At 38.2% G+C, this 22,284-nt stretch overlaps 1 protein-coding gene across 4 annotated transcripts in view; it reads left to right on the top strand.

Annotated features, from left to right (window-relative positions):
• Window positions 1-6,566: 6,566 nt before the first annotated feature.
• LOC144957870 (carbohydrate sulfotransferase 1-like) overlaps window positions 6,567-22,284 on the top strand; it is a 19,250-nt gene continuing 3,532 nt past the window's right edge. The window contains exons 1-6 of one of the 4 annotated variants that reach the window (XM_078889372.1): window positions 6,567-6,944; window positions 10,308-10,414; window positions 14,653-14,715; window positions 16,430-16,539; window positions 20,398-20,489; window positions 21,490-21,711. In XM_078889372.1, coding sequence (XP_078745498.1) covers window positions 10,312-10,414; window positions 14,653-14,715; window positions 16,430-16,539; window positions 20,398-20,489; window positions 21,490-21,711 — 590 coding nt within the window. In that variant the 5' untranslated portion in view covers window positions 6,567-6,944; window positions 10,308-10,311. Of the gene's footprint in view, window positions 7,311-10,307; window positions 10,415-14,652; window positions 14,716-16,429; window positions 16,540-20,397; window positions 20,490-21,489; window positions 21,712-22,284 lie in introns of all 4 variants that reach the window. The other 3 variants (XM_078889364.1, XM_078889389.1, XM_078889379.1) reach the window with 3 other exon arrangements.

The raw sequence follows: 22,284 nt of genomic DNA, 5'->3' as shown, positions 1-22,284 counted from the left end.
TCTCTCTCTCTCTCTCTCTCTCTCTCTCTCTCTCTCTCTCTCTCTCTCTCTCTCTCTCTCTCTCTCTCTTTCTCTCTCTCTCTCTCTCTCTCTATCTATCTATCTATCTATCTGTGTGTGTGTGTGTGTGTGTGTGTGTGTTTATTGAGTATTCTATCATTTCCTTTTTTTTCTGGCGCTAAAATGATCTTAAAGTAAGGCGTGTGTTGTGCAACTCCTAAAAACAAAATCACAGTAATTACAATTTAATAGAAGAAATAATTTCCCAATCGGATTCAAATTCCATCCTAGTGAAAGAGATGCTGATATTCTTGTAATATTCACCTCTATTGTGATACGGGCATACACAGTGGCTTTTCTCCCCGAATCACAAGGAATTGTCACCGTCCTTAGACTCAGTTATCACCAGGCATTACGACCAGTCTGCGCTTTCCCACATTGGATGGATCTATAAGTACAGACGTGCACATATTTGCAGGTCTGATACACCGAACGGAAATATGGGCTTGTTGTAATGGGCAATATTTTGCGTTGGTTTGGGATTATATCTATTAAAACAATAAGCTGGCATGGCAGTTTTTTGCATCGCTTGCGGCCGCAAAATATAACTGATTTGCATTGCGGCCGCAAAATATCACTGATTTGCATTGCGGCCGCAAAATCTGCAATTTTTGTGTGTGCAAATTTTCGAGATTTTGCAAAGAAAAAAAACAATGATAGATAATAACTTACTTAATCCTCTTCGGGCCTTGAGGCACATAGGGCATCCACCAGATATCTCCATTTTTTGCGGCTGCTTTTGCGGTGGCTGTATTCCAGGACAGGCCTGCTTCCTTGAATTCTTTCTCCATGGTCCTTCGCCAGGTTTCTTTGGGTCTTCCCCGTTTTCTCTTCCCATCTGCTGTCCAGTACAGGGCTGTCTTGGGAAGTGACCCTTTTTCCATTCTGGCCACATGACCCAACCAACGCCATCTTCTTTTTATTTGGCTTTCAATGCTAGTGCAGTCAGCTTTCTTTAATAGATCCACTGTTTTTATTTTTGTAGGTCAAAATAAATTTAAAATTCTTTTTAGACACTTGTTCTGAAAGGTTTCTAGTTTCTGTATTAAGGAGGATGTCATTTTCCAGCTTTTACTTCCATAAAGCAGTACACTTAAAACATTGCTCTTGTATATTTTCAGCTTTGTCTTTCCCAGAATTTTCTTTGATTTCCAAAAGTTTTTCAGCTTGCCGAAAGCCTGGTTTGTCTTTTGAATTCTGTGCTTGATATCGTGTTCTGAATTTCCGTCGTCTGTTATTTTGGATCCAGGGTAGGAGAACTCTGTTTACCTCATCAATAATATGTTCATCTATCCTAATTTTACTGTCATGTTTTGAATTCACCCTATGTACACAATCTTATCGAAATTTATTTTCAGTCCAATTTTCGAGGCGTTCTTGTGTAGTACGTTTAGTTTCTCCGAGGCGTCTCTGTGTGTACTGGAAACTAACGCGATATCACCTGCGTAGTCTATATCTTCCAGAAAGGATGTCAGTGACCAGCGAATGCCTCTCTTCTTATCATCAATTGTATTTTTCACGAGCCAGTCTAGAGCCAGGATAAACAGAAGCGGGGAGAGTATGCAGCCTTGTTTTACACCAGTTGTTACATTAAAGCTGTCTGTTAAATTGTTACCACAGATCACTTGGCATTGGTAGTTGCTGTACATTGCTTTTATTAAATTGACCATCTTCATCGGTATACCATAATGGCGGAATATTTTCCACAGGGACTCTGTGTAAGCTGTCAAAGGCTTTTTCAAAATCGACAAAAATGGTGTAGAGGGGGCTGTTCCATTCAATGCTTTGCTCCAGGATTTGTCTCAGGGTAAATATGTGGTCACTACATGACTTCCCTTTTCTGACCCCTGCTTGCTCTTTTCTAAGAATATTTTTAATGTGAGGTGAGAGTCTTTTCAGAAGGATTCTATTAAAAATTTTGCTCGTTACGGACAGAAGTGTGATTCCACGCCAGTTAGCACAATTTCCCAGGTCTCCTTTCTTTGCTATTTCATGGATGATGCCTTTTTGCCAATCCTCTGGTATTTCTTCCTTTTCCCAAATGTTGTTGAACAATTTACTGAGAATTTTGGACACTTCTTGCGAGTTCGCTTTAAGCATTTAAGCACTTATTTTGTCAATATCTGGGGCCTTGCCATTTTTGTTGTTGTTGTATTGCCTCGTGCACCTCATTCTCAGTGATTGGACCAAGATTAACCTCTGCGTCCGTTTCTGCTTCTGGGATATCTGTGTAAGAAGATGGGTCTGTTCTCTTCAAAAGGTTTGCGAAATATTCTCTCCATCTTTCAATTTTCTCCTTTTCGTCTGTGATGACACTACCATCTTGGGATTTTAATGGTTTCTCTTGGCCATAACTTCTGTTTCCCCGAGAGCTTTTTTTTGTGATTTTGAATAGCGTTTGTGAGTCTTGTCTGACAGCTGCATTTTCTGCTTCAGTTGCTAAATTTTCTGCAAAATCTCTTTTGTCTTTCCTTGTGGATTTTCTCACTTTTTTATCCTTCAATGAGTATTCACTGGATAGCCTTTCTTTCAGTAGAGGGGGATTTAGCGTTCAAGAGATTAGTTTGATTGATTTTCTTTGGTTAATGAGCTCCCATGACCTTGCTGCTATCCAATTCTCTGTATTCGATTCATTGTGTCCTAAGTGTTCAGTGGCATTTTCCTGCATGACGTGGTTTAAATCTTGTATTGTCATGCTTGTAATATCTTGTATTGCACTGAATTTGTTTCTTACTGAGATATTGAATTGTTTTTGGATATCTGGGATTTTCAATTTATCTGTGTTGAAACGTTTCTTCTTCTGTTCTGCAATTTTTGTTTTCGTCAATTTAGTAGAGATTTTGGCTGTCACAAGATGGTGGTCACTTCCAATGTCTGCCAATCGTCTGATTCTGACATCGTTTAAGCTGCTCTTCCATGTTCATCACCCCTATGCCTTTCTTTCCAACTGACTGATTTGTTTGTTCTTCAACTGTATTGCCAACTCTTGCGTTTAGGTCTCCGATGATCATGACCATATCATGTCTTGGAATATTTTCAACGGCCATTCTTAAAATATCGTAGAATTCTTCTTTGTTTTCTTCGTCTGCATCCTCTGTAGGTGCGTAACATGTGAGGATTGAGAGTTTGGTGTATTTTGAGCTGTGTATAGTGTATAAAATTCTTTCACTTATTGGTTTCCATTCTAACAGTGATTTGTTGTTTTGCCTGGCTACCAAGAGGGCAACACCTTCTCTGTGTTGGTCATCCTTTCATCCTGACCAAACGATCAGGTCGCCATTAATTAGAGAATTGGCGCGTCGCAGCTCCTGTCTATCTTGCCTCTGATATGCCTAGCAAATCGATCTTGTAGTTCAACATCTTGCGCTGGACTTGTGCCAGTTTTCCTGTTTGATATAGGGTCCTAACATTCCAGCAAGAGACATTGAGCCTGCGTTTTGGTGACAACAGATCTGCAATCTGGTCGGGGGCGTCCTTACGGCTTTGACCTTCTACCGTCATGAAGCCAGTATTCTGGTCCGCATCTCTGCTGCCGCCTGGTTGTGGATTTACGTCAGGTTTCTGTTTCTGTAACAGTTTGCTTTTTATTAGGTAGGTTGTTAACCCTACGCTCAACCCCCATTCCTGGAGGGCCGATGGATTACTCTTCGTCTGATCTCTCTCCTTTTCTCTCTTATTGGAGGTCCGAGGTTCGAGATGCGCAAGCCCTCCCACCACGACAAGGTGATAATCCGCCGGGAGGAAAATAGATAATAAAAAAGGCAAAACAAAAACAAAATAAGACGATTTTTTGTCTGTCCTTTAATCTGATAGCTCGTGTAGAACGTGAAAGATAATTAATTAATCAAGAGTAGTTTCTTTTATACTATCCCATTTTCTTCCTTTTCACTGGCGCTGATATGGCCTTACATTTGTTGCAAGCACCGTGAAAACCTTAAAATCAAATAAATAGGGTACCTTTCGCTTTCATGAACTAATTATGGGTTTTACGGAAAATAAATCGCAGCAAAATTGTTGCAAATTTTGCTGTTTTGAGCTTACAAAATTTTGGATTTTGCTTGCAAAATTTAGGAATATTTTTTTTGCAAAAGTCCGCCATGTCAGAATAAGTTCTTAACCACTTGTTTTATCATTATCAAACTTGTATATAGGATTACGAGGATAAGTACGTAATATTGTGCAACATGGATATTCCAAACTACCTTATTAAATGGTATAAAGAGTTTCTGACCCATAGACCGCAATGTGTAAAATTGGGTGAACATATCTTCAACAAAAGAACGTTGTCGAACGGATGTCCCCAAGGCTGTGTGAGTTCCCCAATCCTGTACATCTTATACACCAACGACTGCAGACCATCCTTTGAAAATTGTTTTATAGTGAAATATGCAGATGATACTGCTATTTTGGCTTATTAAAAGATAAAGTTACCGAAAATAATTATTTCAAACAAATAAATATATTCACCGATTGGTGTAAACAAAATCAGCTTGAATTAAATGTTGAAAAAACGAAAGAACAGGTGTTTGGTGTAAAAAATAAAAACGACTTAAGTGTGTGGCGATCGGTAAAGATGGTGTTGAGATAGTTGACTATTTTAAATATTTAGGAATAACCATTGATAGTTCCCTCAATTTCTCTCAACATATTAATATAATATCTAAGAAAGTTGCCCAAAGATTATACATCCTAAGGAAATTGAGAACATTTCAAGTAAGGAAGAAAACTATGTTAAGAGTTTATGACTCATTGATTAAAAGTGTAATTGCGTTTGGCTGCACCATATGGTTTGGAGGATGCCGACTTAAAGATAAATCAAAAATTTCAAAATCTATCAAAGAGGCATCACAAATAATAAACCATCCTCTTGATGGAGTAGAAAGAATTCATGGAAAAGCAATAGAAAGGAAAGCATTCTCAATTACCAACAATAAAAAACATATTTTATACCATGAATTTAGTCTTTTACCATCTGGGAGAAGGTTTTGTCAGATTAAATGTAGAACTAACAAGTATAAATCAACGTTCGTTCCATCAGCAATAAAAATTTTGAATATTTCATATGGTACAGAAAAACCAAGGATTGATTCGTTGACTGATTAACTGATTAATTTATTTAATGTAAGATTAACTGACCAATTGATAATGATGATAATTTTTGGTGTCGAATTGCCACAATAGTAACAAATTGAAAACGAAATGAATATGTTTATGTTGTGTATATCGCACGTGTGAAAGAAAGAGAGGAAGAGAGAGAGAGAGAGAGAGAGAGAGAGAGAGAGAGAGAGAGAGAGAGAGAGAGAGAGAGAGAGAGAGAGAGAGAGAGAATAAGTAGGAGTGAAATATCTGTTCAATGTTACAGTTATCGTTTAACGTTATAACAAGTGTAACTAAATGACAAATTGCCATATTTATGGACAATAAAGATCTACATATATTATTATTATTATTATTATTATTATTATTATTATTATTATTATTATTATTATTATTATTATTATTATTATTATTACTATAACAGACATGAAAGTCCCGGGGTTTTTTTTTAAAAAAAAACGTTTTAAACCTATGATCGACTATGTGATACAAGAGGCCGTTTGTATAGCAAAATATTATTTGACGCTTTAAAGTTCTTTTGGTGTTATATTCCGCGTCTCTGTTTCTCGTAGTGACAAATTAGGGAGCAGGCACTGATGTAAGATAAATATATGAAAAAAGCATGTAAGATAAATATATGAAAAAAGCACGTAGTATGAAACTGCCAAACAAAGTAGAGAGAAAAATACACCAAAATTATAAATTAAAAAAAAAAAAAACTCCCAAAAAATTTGCCCGCCTCGACTGGTGATCGAACCTCAGACCCTCTGTCGACAGAAGTGCTACCGTCACATCATGCTTCATACATAGTTTTCCACAGATCTTTATATAAATAAAAATGTGAAATTGAATGTAAGCTTCAATTTAATATACGAAAACAGATAAAATGGACGTTTCGGGTTTCCCCTTAATCAACAAAACAGGATGAATGAAACACTACAGACGAATGAGATAATGTGGTAGTGGCGTTGTTAAGATCTTAACAACATCATCTTAATATGGCAATGCCACTACCACATTATCTCATTCATCTGTAGTGTTTCATTCATCCTGTTTTGTTGATAAAGGGGAATCCCGAAACGTCCATGTTATGTTTTCGTATATTAAATTGAAGCTTACATTCAATTTCACATTGTTATTTATTTCTTCGAGCTTCGAGCAGCAACAGTTACATTACCCAGATCTTTATATCACACCAGTGAGTGCCTGCTCCCTAAGTTGTCACTTTGATATTTTCAAAGTACTCCATCTATAATAAATACTCTCACTCTCTCACTCTCTGTCTCTCAGTTTTACAACCTTTCGTTTGCCTAAAAGTCAGAACAGGACCCCCTACCCCGACCAGACAGACTCATGCATCTGGCTCTAGGGCACTAGGTGAGCACATGCCACTTATAGCATTACTCACTCAACAACAAGGAGAGCATGGAACCTTGCTAAAAACCCATCCACACACAACGCAGTCTGTTGTTACCTACTTACACACAGCCCATTAATCCGTTAACTGTCGTACTCTGGAGAAAAAAAAAACACGTATTTAAAAATTTGGCCAGAAAACCCGTAATTCAAATAAGGATCGATTTAAATAACCCTCATCTTGGCAGAAATACTCAAACCTAGGACATCGCGAAGTTCGAGATTTTTTACCAAAATGAGGGTCATTTAAATTATCGATATTTGAAGGGCGAGTTTTCTGGCCAAATTGTAAAATACACGATTTTCCAGAGCACGGCAGTTAACTGGTTAACAACAACCACCAGGAGATTCCATGTGTAGGTGTTGTTTCGGTAAGTTTTAAAACTCGGGAAATATTGTTCTTGGGATGTGATCGTGTTGTTTCGAGTACCTAGTGAAATTTGTGCATTGAATTAAATTTACTGTTTACTTTAGACAATTTATTCCTTTGAACGGAAGTTTACCATGTTCTCTATCATTAGTTCGAGCATGAAAATGAAAGTGGCACAATCACAGCTTGAATCAACAATAATATAAGTGATAAAAAGCTGAGTATGATATACTACCATTTAGTAAAACCAAGTTTACTTATTGAATCCAATGCCATTATACGCCATTGGTTCATCCCCCGGTAAATGAGTAACTACGACCTACCACATTATGTCGATGACCAGGAAAATTGCCTCAATTTCCCAATTGTAAGTATTTATTAAGAAATCTAGAAGGAAAAACTACCCGCCCTTACCCGGTATCAAAATTGCGGGGGTTGGTCATAAATAGATGGGAGATGATTGATTTTATAATTATTTCTTTTTTCTTTTTCATCCTTTGTTTCTTTCTTTTATTTATTTTTCTTTCTCTTTCTTTTCTTCTCTCTCTCTCTCTCTCTCTCTCTCTCTCTCTCTCTCTCTCTCTCTCTCTCTCTCTCTCTCTCTCTCTCTCTCTCTGTCTTTGTGTGTCTCTCTCTCTCTCTCTCTCTCTCTCTCTCTCTCTCTCTCTCTCTCTCTCTCTCTCTCTCTCTCTCTCTCTCTCTCTGTCTCTCTCTCTCTCTCTCTCTCTCTCTTTGTTTTTTGTTGTTGTTGTTTGTTTGGTTGTTTTTTGGGTTTTTTTTAGCGGGGGGGGGGGGGGGGGGGGGGGGGGGGGGGGGGGGTTGTTGATTTAATTATTCGCTAATTGCAACTATTAAAACTCAATAATAGGCTATACTATGGTCAATATTAACAATTTTATATGACATGGTTTTAGGTGTCATCACTGTCCGCAAGGCGTACCGTACGATTTTGGACTCGCTACCTGCGGAGGAGTCGGACTGGACGGCCCCGTTCAGTCCCGAGAAGTGGGTGCAGCCATTAGCGAAGTGAAGAACGGCAAAGCAGCTGGGATAGATGGTGTATATCCCGATATGGTGACGCATCTGGGCCCCAGGGCACGGGCCTGGCTAGCAGAGGCAATGTCTGACATCCTTGCAAACGGAAAGCTTCCACAAGTGTGGAAGCATGCGAAGATAGTTGCCATCCTGAAGCCAGGGAAGCCGGCGAAGGAGGCAGACAGTTACAGACCCATATCGCTGCTGAGCTGTCTTTACAAACTGTTGGAGCGTGTTCTATTAAACCGATGGGGGCCGGTCCTAGACGCTGCCCTGCCACCTGAGCAGGCAGGCTTCAGGGAAGGGAGGTGCACCACGGAGCAGGTCATTGCCCTTACAGAGCATATTGAGCACGGGTTCGAGAGAAAACAGCAAACAGGTGCTGTGTTTATAGACCTATCAGCGGCGTACGATACGGTCTGGTGCGATGGGTTAATGCTCAAACTTGCAAAAATCATAAGGTGCAAAAAGACCTTGAAGTTGTTCTCTTCGATCTTAGGGGAAAGGCAATTCCACGTCGCGCTGGGAGACGCCACGAGCAAAGTTAGGAAATTGAAGAATGGGGTCCCTCAGGGGTCGGTACTTGCGCCAATGTTGTTTAACGTTTACATTAGCGATATGCCGAACACTTCCTCCCTGAGGCTGGGATACGCAGACGACTGGGCACTCGTTACTCAGAGTAAAGTGTGGACCCGTCTCGAGAGCGTACTCAGCGAGGACGTCACCAGACTCAAATCCTACTTTGACAAGTGGTACCTGAAGATGAACACTTCAAAAACCGTGGCCACTGCATTTCACTTATGCAGTGGTTGGCACACCCGTAAACTGAATGTCCTAGTCGGGGACCAGCCACTCCCATATGAGCCGCGTCCAAAATACCTAGGGGTGACGCTGGATCGCAGCCTTACCTATCGGGTTCATCTCGAAGGGGTTGCCCGGAAGATAGAGAAGCGGAACAGTCTTCTGAGGAAGCTGGCGGGATCGACTTGGGGCGCTAGCCAAGCGCTCCTGAGAACATCCGCCCTGGCACTATGCTATTCCACCGCGGAGTATTGCGCTCCAGTGTGGGGTAGAAGCAGAAACGTTGAGAAGGTGGATGTAAAACTTCGCAAGTCGATGCACATAGTGTCGGGAACGCTAGCAACAACCCCTAGAGAATGGGGCCCGGTGATGGCAGCGATCCAGCCCCCCGATGTCCGGAGGGAGACCATTACGGGAAACTGGCTGAGTAAGATCAAAGAGAGAGGGAATGGGGATACCCCTCTCATGCGCATAATGAACGGTGCCCCCGTTTCGAGCCGAAATAAGTCCGGCAACCCTTGTACGCAGAATCCCTGACTACGGACAGAGCTGCACATACGAGATGGAAGTCGGTTTGGACGAATTCAATCCCTCGTGGGGGCGGGGACCTACACTCCTCTAAGCTTGGTGAGAAGTTGCCAGGCTTTGATACCAGTAAGAGGAGACACTGGGTAGCTGCGAATCGGCTTCGGTCGAGGAGCTGCCTAACGGCCGGTGCGTTACATCAGTGGGGTCTAACTTCCTGTCCTTTATGTCCACGCTGTGGGCAAGAACCCGAAAAGGCAGAGCATCTAGTCGAAAGGTGTGTTGTGACGATGCTACCGGGCGGGTTCGCGACGGTGCACGAATGCGGACCGGACTTTGCTGATTGGGTCGATCGTCATAACATAATAGTGTGAACCATAAGAAGCAGCAGCACATTACTGGACTTTCATGTCAAAAATATTTTCTTAACAAATTAACTGATGCACTCTGGAAAAAAAAAGTCATTAAAAAAAAAAATTGGCCGGAAATCTCGTCCTTAACATATCGATCGATTTACATGACCTCCATCTTGGCCAAACTTTCAAACCTGGGACTTCTCAAAGTCATTATTATTCATTATTTTTGAGATGTAGTAAATTTTCCGTGATGGAAACTCTTTGGGAAGAAGAGAAAAAGATGCGTTTTGCTACACAAATAGGAAAATGTATTTGCTATACAGTTGAGATCATAACACAATATCGGTGATACCGTTTTAAACCAAATAAAGGTCATACGTAATGAATCTAAAACGATTTCAAAGATGGTGTAATTTTAGAATTATATAACTTTTAAAGTACCATTGAACCTTCCGACGGAGTGTCCCTTCAGTCGGAATGCCCGTTTTTCTTGCTTATCGATCATAGGACACTTAGACGAAAATCGATGTAATGTCATTTATTCTTTTTAACTATGTATAACTGTTTCGCTATCTATGAATAGATTTCTGTACTATCACAAGTAGCGTATTTGAAGTCAATTAAATTGATCTGTTTTTCTTCTTCAGGTCCATGGGACACCTGTGTAACAAAAAGATTGGGATTATTTTATTTGGTTTGTGCGTTGTAATCTTCATCCGTGTGTTACTCAACACAACCGTGTCTCGTGGTACAAGTAAGTAGAAAGTTGCCTTCGACTTCGTCTGTCATAGTTTAAGAGAAATGTTAATGTTGATTTTTCTTGTATCTACTACTATCATAATGTGGCGGGATAAAAAATCGATTGCTTTGTCTTGTTTATCCCCCCCCCCCCCCTCCCTCCCCTTTTCTCAGCTGATGGCGTAATATATAAAAATATAAATGTTGGGCTATGCTCGTGTTGCTATTGCTAAATTCATTTTTCATCATCGAGTCATGAAGAAAAGGCAACTAAGGTTTTCCAAGAGCCCCGTTTAAAAGAACGGATATAGACCCATCATTTTTGTTTTCATCCACTCAATGCAAATAGATCTTTTACGCGCAAAACCATGGAGAAAATAAATACTTCGTCACTCCATGCGCAAAACTAATGAAACTAAGTCAAAGAGCAAAAGAAGTGAGACTTCACTTGATTTATAGGTTACTGCGGTATGATAAATTATGAAATATCAGATCCTTTGACCAGAATGGGATCTGAGGAAACACAAGAAGAAAACATTTCTTGATAAAGTTGGCGAAATCAAGTCAATCATCAAGGCCCTAGCAGTAGCCAACTGGTACAAGACGAGTCCGAGCTTCAATAAAAGTAACCCAAATAAACTTCTAAATAAAAAAAAAGACCAGGGCCGGTTTTAGTGAACGCGGACTATATTTACTTAGTTATCTACTAGTCTAGTAAATGACTTGCTAGTCATAAGCCTAAGCGAAGCAAGGGACTTTAACAAAATGGATCACATGAACGTTTTCTAGTCTCTTGTCTAGAAGTGGGCGTTATAAGAACGGTGATTAATTCGGCTATTTTGTGCTGGTAACACAATGCTCTCTAGTACACGATAGCGGGAAAGATACCAGCCTTCATTCTTTCAACGCAAAAATTTCGAAAGAGGAAATTAGCAACATATTCGGTATAGATACTATTTCGTTCCGTTTCATATTGAACTTACTTTTGCTATGGTGAATCAAATCACGTGATATTGACTGTCGTTGATAGACTACAATGATGTCCATGGTTGACTGTCAATTCTATATTTAGACCAATGAAACTTTCATTGAAACTCAAACAAATTGAACCAAAAATAAACAAACAAACAAACAAAATAGTGTTCTGATGATTCACATTAATTCAGTCAGTTACATTCCCAGTAGAATAACTTTTGTCTCCACTATACCTTCTAAGCGTTTTTTTTTTAGTTCTTTGACGCAAACCCTTCGATTTCGTGTCTCCGTTCACTCGCAACTCGCGAGTCGATTAGATTCAGGCTTTTTCTGTTTTTAGTCTTTACTGACAAAAATGTGTACTTTCGTTGATCTGCACTTATCATATACTTTTTTAAAGCCAGTGTCAATAGCAACAGGTCACTTTTTCTCTCTGTTATTCGTAACCGACGTATTTTCCTTTCGAATCGAAGTCCTCTCAATCTAAAGACAGTTGCTATCTTGTCGACACTATGGTGCATCCTCGTAACTAGTCTCAGAATAAGCTTGAAGTCCGGCCTCAGCAAATGACTAAAACTTAGCCAAACTTATTTCGAAGGTGACGTGATTTTAGTCTGGGACTTGCTAAGTCAGCTCACATGAAATGCGATTTTTTTCAAGTCCCTGACTCAAGTCGGAGATAGTCAGAGACTAGGCGCTAGTCCGCGTTCATGAAAACGGGCCCAGGTCACAATTATGAGACTGCGATTGCCTGAAAGACTACATGCACAAGATTTTCATAAAAGGAGAAACAAGCATTTGTGATTGTGATGAGGGAGAGGAAAAGGCCCACTTTATATCCCAGACCTGCCCACAGTACAAAGTGTAAAACAGAAAGAGATGACTTCTATATGGGCCCCTGACAGAGGTGAGGAAGACAACGGCGTTCATTCACCAACTAGACATTAAAAAATGAATTCAATATTATGAGGAGGAACAGAGAAGAAGAAGAAGTCTTCACGTGTTGACAAGAATATGGTAACACAGTACACATTCTGTAGACCTCACGGAATATTTCTTAATTTTATTTGAAGAAGTCTTAGTTTACAAATAGTTAAGACACCCGTCTGTTAACAGTGAAGGAATTGAACCATACTGATTAAAAATGGAACTCATAGCGGTGGTTTGTCTACGCTTAGGTATTATAAATAATAATTATATATCTTCTAAAATTATGTAGGACGCTTTCGATGTGCTAATACTGGACAGTTTTTAAGATTGAAGAGGGAAGAAAGTAGTTGAAAGCAATGACAACATAATTATTTTTTACTCTTACCAAAATACCAATATAATCCCGAGCACGGTTGAGGCGATCGAGGCCAAGATTAATAAATTCATCAGCATTTTACTACCGACAAACGAAATTAAGACTCTCATTAAAACTCACTGTCGAGGAATGTAATTTACATGCAATGCTGAGAGATTCTAAGGACGGAATTGTAGGGTCGTCACAAGTTCCTCTAAAAACTAGAAGGAAATGGAAAGCCGGAAAAGCGATGAACCAGCAGAAGAATATCTTAAGCTATGAGAGACCATTGCACACACACAGACGAATCGCCAAGGCTTGAGGGTATTGGGGATGAAATTGTAGTTGGAAACATCTGAAAATGGCTGGTAATGAGAGAGTTAATTGGATATAGATGAGGAATAAAAATGAACTCCACCAACGACACGTCATGTCATTACATGACCAGCGCCGATGACGAAGTGGATAAGAGCTTACATAAAAACATCAGAAGAAAAATTGTGATTCAAACCCGGCGTTAGTACCTTTAAATTTTACAAAATAAATTAGAAATGCATCCTGGAGTCATGACTGGGGTGAGGTCAAGCCCCCTTGAGTGAAAGAGGTTAAGGAACGGAACACTTGTTCGGGGGGGGGGGGGGGGGGGGGTTCTTTTCTGAAGATTTTCCGCTTTAGCTCAACCTGAGTTTCCTGCAATTATGAAACAGCATCATTATGTTATCAGTTCTTACCAAATGCAAGAAATGCTACTAATATTGGTTGTCTGTTTTCTTAAATAACGATTATACATTCGCACGATAAATAGAAGAAAAAATTTGTTTAAAAATTACTTTATTTCATGTAATGTATTTTATTAACAGACAACTATGGTCTTCAAAAGATTAAATCCGACGTTTACCTATTTGCGGGTCCGACAACTTTAATTGTCACGTTCTCATTGTAGTAATCGAAATACTTTCAAACCAACTCAAAATGAGAACAATGTTAATTCAGGTCCATAATTGCGTTCGGGTATCAGACCTGCTAATATGTGTACCTGGATAGATTAAACCAAATCAATTTTTATTTTAAAAGCTTGCAACCATAAATTGTGTAATTTGGGACTGATCCTATTAGCGGAAGATGACTCGAATCATAAAAGTCTAACAATCTTTGGCTGTTTCGGTGGAGTTTTTAAAATGTCAACGATTAAGTTAATGGCCGAAAATGACGATGAAAACTGAAAACATCTATTCTTATCAAATTTTATTTTATTTTTATTAACCACAAACCTTCCTCGACCAATTTCAGTCTTTACGCTTAATTTAAGACCACCACGGTTCTCTGTACTATTAACAATTATTGTTCATCGTCTTATGTATTATTGCGCTACAGAGGATGGTCATGGACCCACAACACGGCTTTAACCCTTTCCTTACCAGCCATTTTCAGAATTTTCCCCAAAATTTCACACCCACCCAACACAAAAATAGTTTTTTCTTAGTCAAACAGGAACGCAACAAATACATCATGTTGATCAGCAAAATTAACTCTACAACACAGTGTCACGTTTCATAGCTATTTTTCTATAAATTGTATGATTTACAAGAGAAATCTAAATGATAAAAGTGCTGGTTGAATTGTAACGAATGTGACGATTTTCCTATGGTTGGTAAGTAGAGGGTTAAACCAAGTCTGAGACTTCAAACACGCCTGAAAGCGTTCAACTTGACCCCATTTCCCGGGAAACGTTGAACAGCGTTGAAATAGGCGATTCCTAATGGGGGAAAATATTGTTTTACTAATAAGTCATTGAAGTACTTCTTCCCTTTCCTCACAAAATATTATTGAGCGGCCTGCTTAATTCTCCTATAGTGGAGACAGCCGTCTAGTTGAAATGTTTTCAAAGTTACCCCGGTTTGCGGTAATTGGAACTTTCTTCTACATTTATTTATTTGAAATTAAGAGAACAGTGAGGCGGATTTTTCTAAATCAAATATTATCTTTTTCCTCAGATTCATTTTCCATTCCATTATCCCATTCCAAACTGCGTTTTGAACCTTGGACCAGAGATGAAGGTTTGTTTATAGTTTACGAACCCTCAATAATAATTGTTTACTTTACCTTGAAACGTATATCAGGGTGACTACAGGGATTTGAGGTTCACCTAGTATTTCTTTTTGAATCGCTGTTTCAAATAAGTGATTTTTAAAGGCTCACATTAATAATGAGGGATCAGGGTATGTGATAAACACTATCAGGATTAATTTTTCTGGACAAACAATTTTGGACAGCAGTAGCTTTATCTCGTATGTCCTTGAAGGGGAAAATATTACTATTAATGACGAAACTATTAAATAAAAACTTCAATCATTTGTCCACGTCCATGCTTATCCGTGCATTTTAATATGCAATAGACTCTGGATAAGACGATGCCCAGGGGAAAAGTAAAAATCGACGTAACCGAAAACCAACTTAACCGGAGTGTAATGAATGCGTATGAACAAAGTAAGCCCATCTAGAATAAGTTTGGTCCCTCAAAGGCACGCTTTCCGTTGATGTTGCTTGGTTGCATCGAATTGACTAGAGAAGTAGAGGTCCCTGTTGTGGTCACGCTTCTTGTAAATCGTCGAGACTGACTTGGCTGGATGCCAATTTCCTCTGCAATGAGTTTCTGTCGCATGGTAGACTTTTCAACCTTCTGTTTGCCATTGTAATTGTAGACTTGACTTGAATTCTTGATAAAATTGATACTTATTAAGAGGATCATTAGATAGGATGGCCTGGGATTAGAAAAAAAATATTGACTTGAAGTTGCGATGATGTAAAATGTGAGATGGATAAATTAACGCTTATCAATACTGCTTATGTGCATTGAGCACGGACGTCAGGCACAGCATCTACGTCACATTGGTATACACCAATCGTTCGCGTATATTCTTATCCAATGAAAATTCTTACTGGTAACTTTTTTAAACAATGGAAATACTTAATTATTTGTGATACTGTGGTCTTGAGTGATAAGAACATCGACTTAAGCGAAATCTACTTATGTGGATCGGGGTGTTAATTATTATTGACACCTACTTTTGCGTTTGGATCACTAGTTAAGTGTCATTCATGTATATCTTTGTCTTTCGTGTTGTCAATATGGCTTGGAGTTGACAATATAAATCCCATATTGTCTCACGCTACATAATCTGTCTTGCTGTAGGCTTGGGGCCCAACGTCAAGCGCTTTGAGCATATTTAAGAAGATATCGCGCTATATAAAAACTCAAGATTTGTGATCGATTCTATAGTGTTGAAAAAAAATCATGTCGTCATAGAACCAAGAGAGAGAGAGCATACGCTATTCACCGAATAGAGAGAAAAACATTTATAAAAAAGAAAAAGAAAGAAAAGGAAAAAAATAAACAAAACAAAACAAACCGTATCCAACCCCCCCCCCCCTTCCAAAAAAAAACAAACAAAACAAAACAAAAACTAACAAAACAAGCAGACAAACAACAACTGTTGCGCACCATAAAAGCTGCTATGATGGTATTAATTACAATCCTATACAGTTTTCTGCCACAACAGATTTACAAGATATGCACAAAGATGTTTACAATTGTGTCAACGCCCTTTATTTTGCCACCATACATTTATTTTAATTGTAAGAACGTGTTAGATTTGAACCTTGTCATTCCAAAAGACCAAGAAGCCGCGTTTTTAGAGCAAATATACCTTTTTTAAAATTGCTAGGCGGAGAGATCACTGATTTCTTTTTTATATATATATAATTCTCCAGATTTCTCCAGATTAGACAAAGACAGGGTATTCCCATCTACATCTTACAAGAAAATTATTATTCTCAGTTATATGAGAAGTGGGTCTACTTTGGCTGGCGATCTAATACAGGTGAGAATATTATGCTTCTCTCAGCTCTTCACACCAACAATGCGATTTGTATTCATTTTCGTCACAATTACAGCTTTCTCGCTTCCGATTCTACATTTTTTCAACAAATTCATTTTTTAAAAATAGCATGCCATTCTCGTGAAATGTTGTAGCCGGCATAAGAAACGCCGCCATGTGACCCGATCTAAAGCAATTATCCGCCTAAGAAATAGTTTTGGTCTCATTATTATTAGACTGGTGACTGAAAACATTTGGTTTTGGACTGCCCGTGTTGAAAAAGCAGTTTAGAATCGGATACTAGGAATGTGTGAAGTCACGAATCTTGTTTCTTATTGCTTATTGTTGAAATTGCCATGATAATGATTGGTAGCTTAGTAGCCAAAATACCGTAAAAGAATAAAATATTTTACGCTTAAATTTCCCTGATAGCAAATACATCAACAGTGTTTGATTTGCATTAATATTCCTACCAAATTGCATCCCATAACACCGTTCTGATGCCAGATTGGAAATCGTGCTAAAAGGTCGAGTTATGGTTTGAAATTATTATTTTAGAATGACGCTTTATAGCGTATATCAGGGGCATTATAGGGGCATACCAAATCTATCAAAATCAAATCGTAATAAAGGAGAAAATGGGACATGTTAGCACTTAAGGTCCCCCCTCTCCATTGAAAATCCTAAAAAGCTATTCAGATATGTTTTGAAAAGACGTGCACTCATTTTAAAAGTATAGTAAAATAAAGGGAGTAAAAGTGACTCTTATAAAAGATACAAAACAAAGTAAACGACGTTTCGACCTTTGTCCTTCTTCTGGTAAACAAGAAAAGGAAATATGATATATGAAATTGGCATTATAGTTTTTAACATGGTAAAAATATGTGTGTGTGTGCGCGCGCGCGCGCGTGCGTACGTGCAAGGGAAGGAGAGAGAGAGAGAGAGAGAGAGAGAGAGAGAGAGAGAGAGAGAGAGACAGAGTCATTTTATTGTCTCTCTATTTCTTCTTCTTCTTCTTCTCTCTCTCTCTCTCTCTCTCTCTCTCTCCGTCCCTCTCTCTCTCTCTCTCTCTCTCTCTCTCTCTCTCTCTCTCTCTCTCTCTCTGCCAACCCCCCCCCCCTTTCTCTCTTCTTCACTTGTATGCACACACACAAACACAAACATACACACACACACACAAACATACCTATAATGTTTTAACTATAATGCCAATATAATATATCATATTTCCTTTTCTTGTTTGCCTGAAGAAGGCCAAAGGCCAAAACGTCTTTTACTTTGTGTTGTATCTTTTATAAGAGTCATAATTACTCCCTTTATTTTAATATACATTTTATTGACTAATTTATCACCTCTAGATTTTGGTATTATTCATTTAAAAGGCAAATTGAATTCTTTAAAAAAATTAGATCTCTTAATTCAAAGCTTTGATAATACTTTTTTCAAACGTTATTTGTTTCGACGGAACAGTTTTAAAACTTAAAAATTATAATCCGTGGCACTACATAACAGAAGCAGTGATATTCAATGACATACAGTCGTGGTCCACGCTATTTGCCAAAAGTTCAGATTCAAGCTCAATATTTCAAGAAAAAGTGATTTAAAACGTCAGTACGATAGGGAAAAAAACCCAAACAAACAAACAAATCACTTCAAAATATAACAGAAAATGACTAAAGGGTTAATTTATGATTGTATCCAAAAATACAAAGTGATCTATCAATAATATCGTCAATGAATCATTAAACAAATTAGTAAGAAAACATTACTGGCCATATTCAAATTATAAATAACAATTCTCGGTCGATCAAATTTTAAAAACTATCTAGAGAACATGCATCTTTTTTTTTAGAATCTAATATTATTTCACAACTGAATGGTACGAAACATTAACGATTTTTGTCTAACACACTTATTGCATCTGGATCAGTAACATTTAAATGTATCTTCTCTTGTAACCGTTACAGTAGAGACAGTAATGAATGGTGGTGAATCAATATTATCATTTCTATGTATCAATCCAGGGAGATCCAAATGTTTCAATATTTATTCATATGAATGGTAATAGAGAGTATGAAGCATTTTAGTACACGCCATTGTACTTTTTCAAGACTTATGTTTAAAACCTTTTACAAGCAGCATGTTCCATTATGATTTAGTATTTAGTATGTCCGCCCTTGACTTCAATGACAGCTTGGATCCGTCGAGGCATATTGGAGATAAGTAAAATCCCTTTGGTCCAGACAAGCCAATGGTTTCCATCAATGCATTCAAATTAAAAAGTTGTTTACAGCTTCAATTTTCTTCGTATAAAAACACAGTCTTCTATGGAATTCCGATCAGGGCTGTTTTCATACCACTCCAAGGTCATGGCTTGTACTGGAGAATATCTTGTAAATATTTGCTTAGTGGCATCAGAGCACCATCGTGCATGAAAATTGTCCATTGGCGCGACTGCTAATAAAGTTGCAAGTTCTGTTTAAGCATTTCCAGATATTTTTGGCAATTTATTGTGGTTTCCGGTTTCAATAATTATACACAGATCAGCTGTTCCGATTTTCGAAAAAGCTTTCTAAATTATTTGGGTTGGCGGGTGTCTTTCTTTTTTCTCTACTATGCATTTTGCATCGAATTGTTTCTCAGATGAACTTCTGACACAATAGTAGCGACGAACAAGCTGTTGTATAATATTTTATTTATCAGCAAACATGACTTTTTCCTTTATTATTCTGACCAGTCTTTTAGTTTTATGACAAAAGCCAAACACTTGTGTCTAATTCCTGGCATCGGGAAAAGTTGGAGACATCAGAGATACGCGTTTCAGACAGATCTGGCCTCTCTACAAATATGGTCAAATGCACGCACATGGAATTCAATCCGTCGAAATGCATTGTGATGACAACATCAAACAAGACAGCGCATATATCTCATGACTACAGAATGCTTGACAATGCATTACAACACGTTGATAGCATCACATACCTCGGAGTCCAAATTAATGAAACATTGACATAGAACGCCCACATCCAACATATTATCGCCAAAGCAGACAAAATATTGGGTTTTCTGTGACGGAATATCCAGCAATGTCCAAAGACCGTATAATTGCAGGCCTGTGCCTGTGACACATTCGTTGGATCGGTAGTAGGCTAGTGCAGTCCTTATTCGTAGAAGACTTAGATATGATTGAGAAAGTCCAAAGAGCAACTGTACGATTTGTGATAGGTTGAATATCGAAAGAACCGGAATGCATAACATCTGCCCTTCAAAGCTTCAATTTGAAGCAGCCCCTTAAGAACCGACGCAAGGAGGCCTGCATTATAATATTTCAGAAATCCGTCAACGAACCATCAGCAGCGACTCATATCACAGACCACATAAAATATATTCAAACAAAGTACAATACAAGAGGAAATACAGAATCAAAATACACACACCAATTTACAAACAACAACACATATAAATTCAATTTTTTTGCCCTAGAACTATTCGCGTGGAATGCATTACCACCATAAATTACCAATATAGAAACATTCAACAGAGCACTAATCACGATTCAGATAGTCGGCACATTTATTTAATATCAGTTTGTTTCATGACGGATTTGTGAATTTTGCGATGATAGGCCCACAAGGGCCTTTTGCAAAAATATGACCTGAAGAGTGAGTTTTGTACTCTTAAACTTCATAAACTTGGATTCCTTAATACCTAATAGTGATTTTTTTAAACAGTCAATTCAATTATCTTCGTCTTATTCCTTGAGACGTTGGTAGTACAAATTGACGTCATGTCTCATATTCCATCTATTTGGCGTCATTTTGTTACTCTAATTCTAACTCAAAGCACATTGACTAATTTCAGTCTCACCCTGATGTGTTTTACGTATACGAACCATTGCTGTACCTGTGGGATTACTATGTGCCCAATAAGATGGACGTCACTCAACATTTACGGTAAGTCTCATCCTAGAACCTTGCGTCTTAGAATGCTGCTTGGCTTAAATGGCGGTGTCACAGCCCCCCCCCCCCCCCACCCCAAATGAAAAAAGTAATAATTTCTTTTAATGTGACCCGTCTTCTCAAAAAGGTATTATAATTTTTTTAATGAACTTATGGCTTAAAATTGGTTTTAAAGCTTAACACATACAACTTAGGTGATTGAAGACAGGGGCTTTTATTTCCTAAACTTTGAAGAAGTTAGAGTTTCCTATTCTAATCATATTGACTTTATACTCCATTTACTCCCACTGGTTCATTAAGAAATAATACCGGATTGACGTGATTGGTCACAAATGCAATAAAAGTGAGTTTCTATGGATCTCAATATCTATTCCATGTACCCAAAGCACTGAACATGTTGGATGAACGCGTAGAGAAATTTCTGATTCTCTACGGACAACGATGTTACAACTTGAGCTTTTATATAGCACAATATCCACTAAACTCGCTCAAAGCGCTTTATAAGGGGCCCATGGCCAACATCAACGCTTGACATTTAGGACAAGATATAATGCTTGTTAGGTGATATTACAATGTTTCACACAGACAACGCTATCAACGGCCAGTTATTTATTTTATGCCCGAGTAAGGTGAGAGAATTTGAATACAGAGCCTTTTCCAATGACTCAACTATGCGCCTCTCAAAACGGACCTCAAACCCAGGACCTCCCGATCCGAAGAGGATTCTCATATCACAAGACAACATAGCCGTTACAAGCCGAGTAAACATTTTACACATAAGCATTGCGAGAAAATGTGATTAAAGAGCTTTTCCCAAAAGACTCGACTTTGCACTAACAACAGAAGGATTCGAACCTTCGACCAACAAATCACAAGCTGAGTTTCATACTGATCATTCAACATATAATTGGAGCCTAACATTCCTCTAAATAATACCTACAGTCTTATGATCTTAGTATTTTTGTATCCTCTCTTAATTTTTTTTTTTTACCAGGAGAAGAACAAAAGCTTTCTGGAAGGCGGCCAAACTACATGTAGTCTCTCCTCTGGACTTCATGACCTATATGTTCAACTGCAATTTAACTGCCAACAATCTGAAGTTTTTGACCAACACAGCGCATAGCCGAGATTTCCGACTCGGCAATTGTCCTATCTATAAGAATGGGATGCACATAGTCAAAACATCAGATTATTGTGTCAACACAGTAACTAAAAGGTAGATACAAAATGACTTAATTTTTAAAAAAAGCCTTTTCCCCTGAACAATACGCGAATGGAAAAACTACCGCATGACGTCGCGGACCGCAATTAATTTCAACGCGTTTTCCACAATAATGACTGGAGTGACAGGATTAGTATGGTGTGATGGATAAAATTGATATGGATAAGATCTGCGGTGATGGGCACAATGTGTCTTTTGCGTATTATGGACTTGAATTTGAACTTGAAATTGAACAAAAAGAAAAACAAAATAAAACCAAAATTTGAAAAAAGATAAACAAAAGAAAACAAGAAAACAAAACAAATCTATCACTGTAGTCAGCTGAAGACACAAGAACGGAATCACAATTCCTGTTTAGTGTGCCAATTTTTGTGGATTTTCCTTTTCTGCCATTAAAGTACAAAACAGTTTGCTTTTTACTACTAAGATTACGGGATTGCTCATAATAAAAATTAATATCACAATCACAGTACCAATATTACCAAGGTTTGTGGAACCAAATATACCAGTCATCACTTAAATTTTTAAAAAATAAATAAAAAACAAAACAAAAACAAAACAAAACCA

The sequence above is a fragment of the Berghia stephanieae genome, chromosome 1 (assembly GCF_034508935.2).
Source record: "Berghia stephanieae isolate SIO BIC M18660-M18661 chromosome 1, UCSD_Bste_1.3, whole genome shotgun sequence".
Classification (NCBI taxonomy): domain Eukaryota; kingdom Metazoa; phylum Mollusca; class Gastropoda; order Nudibranchia; family Aeolidiidae; genus Berghia; species Berghia stephanieae.
The sequence above is the reverse complement of the archived record's forward strand: the minus strand, read 5'-3'. Positions and strand labels throughout refer to the sequence as shown.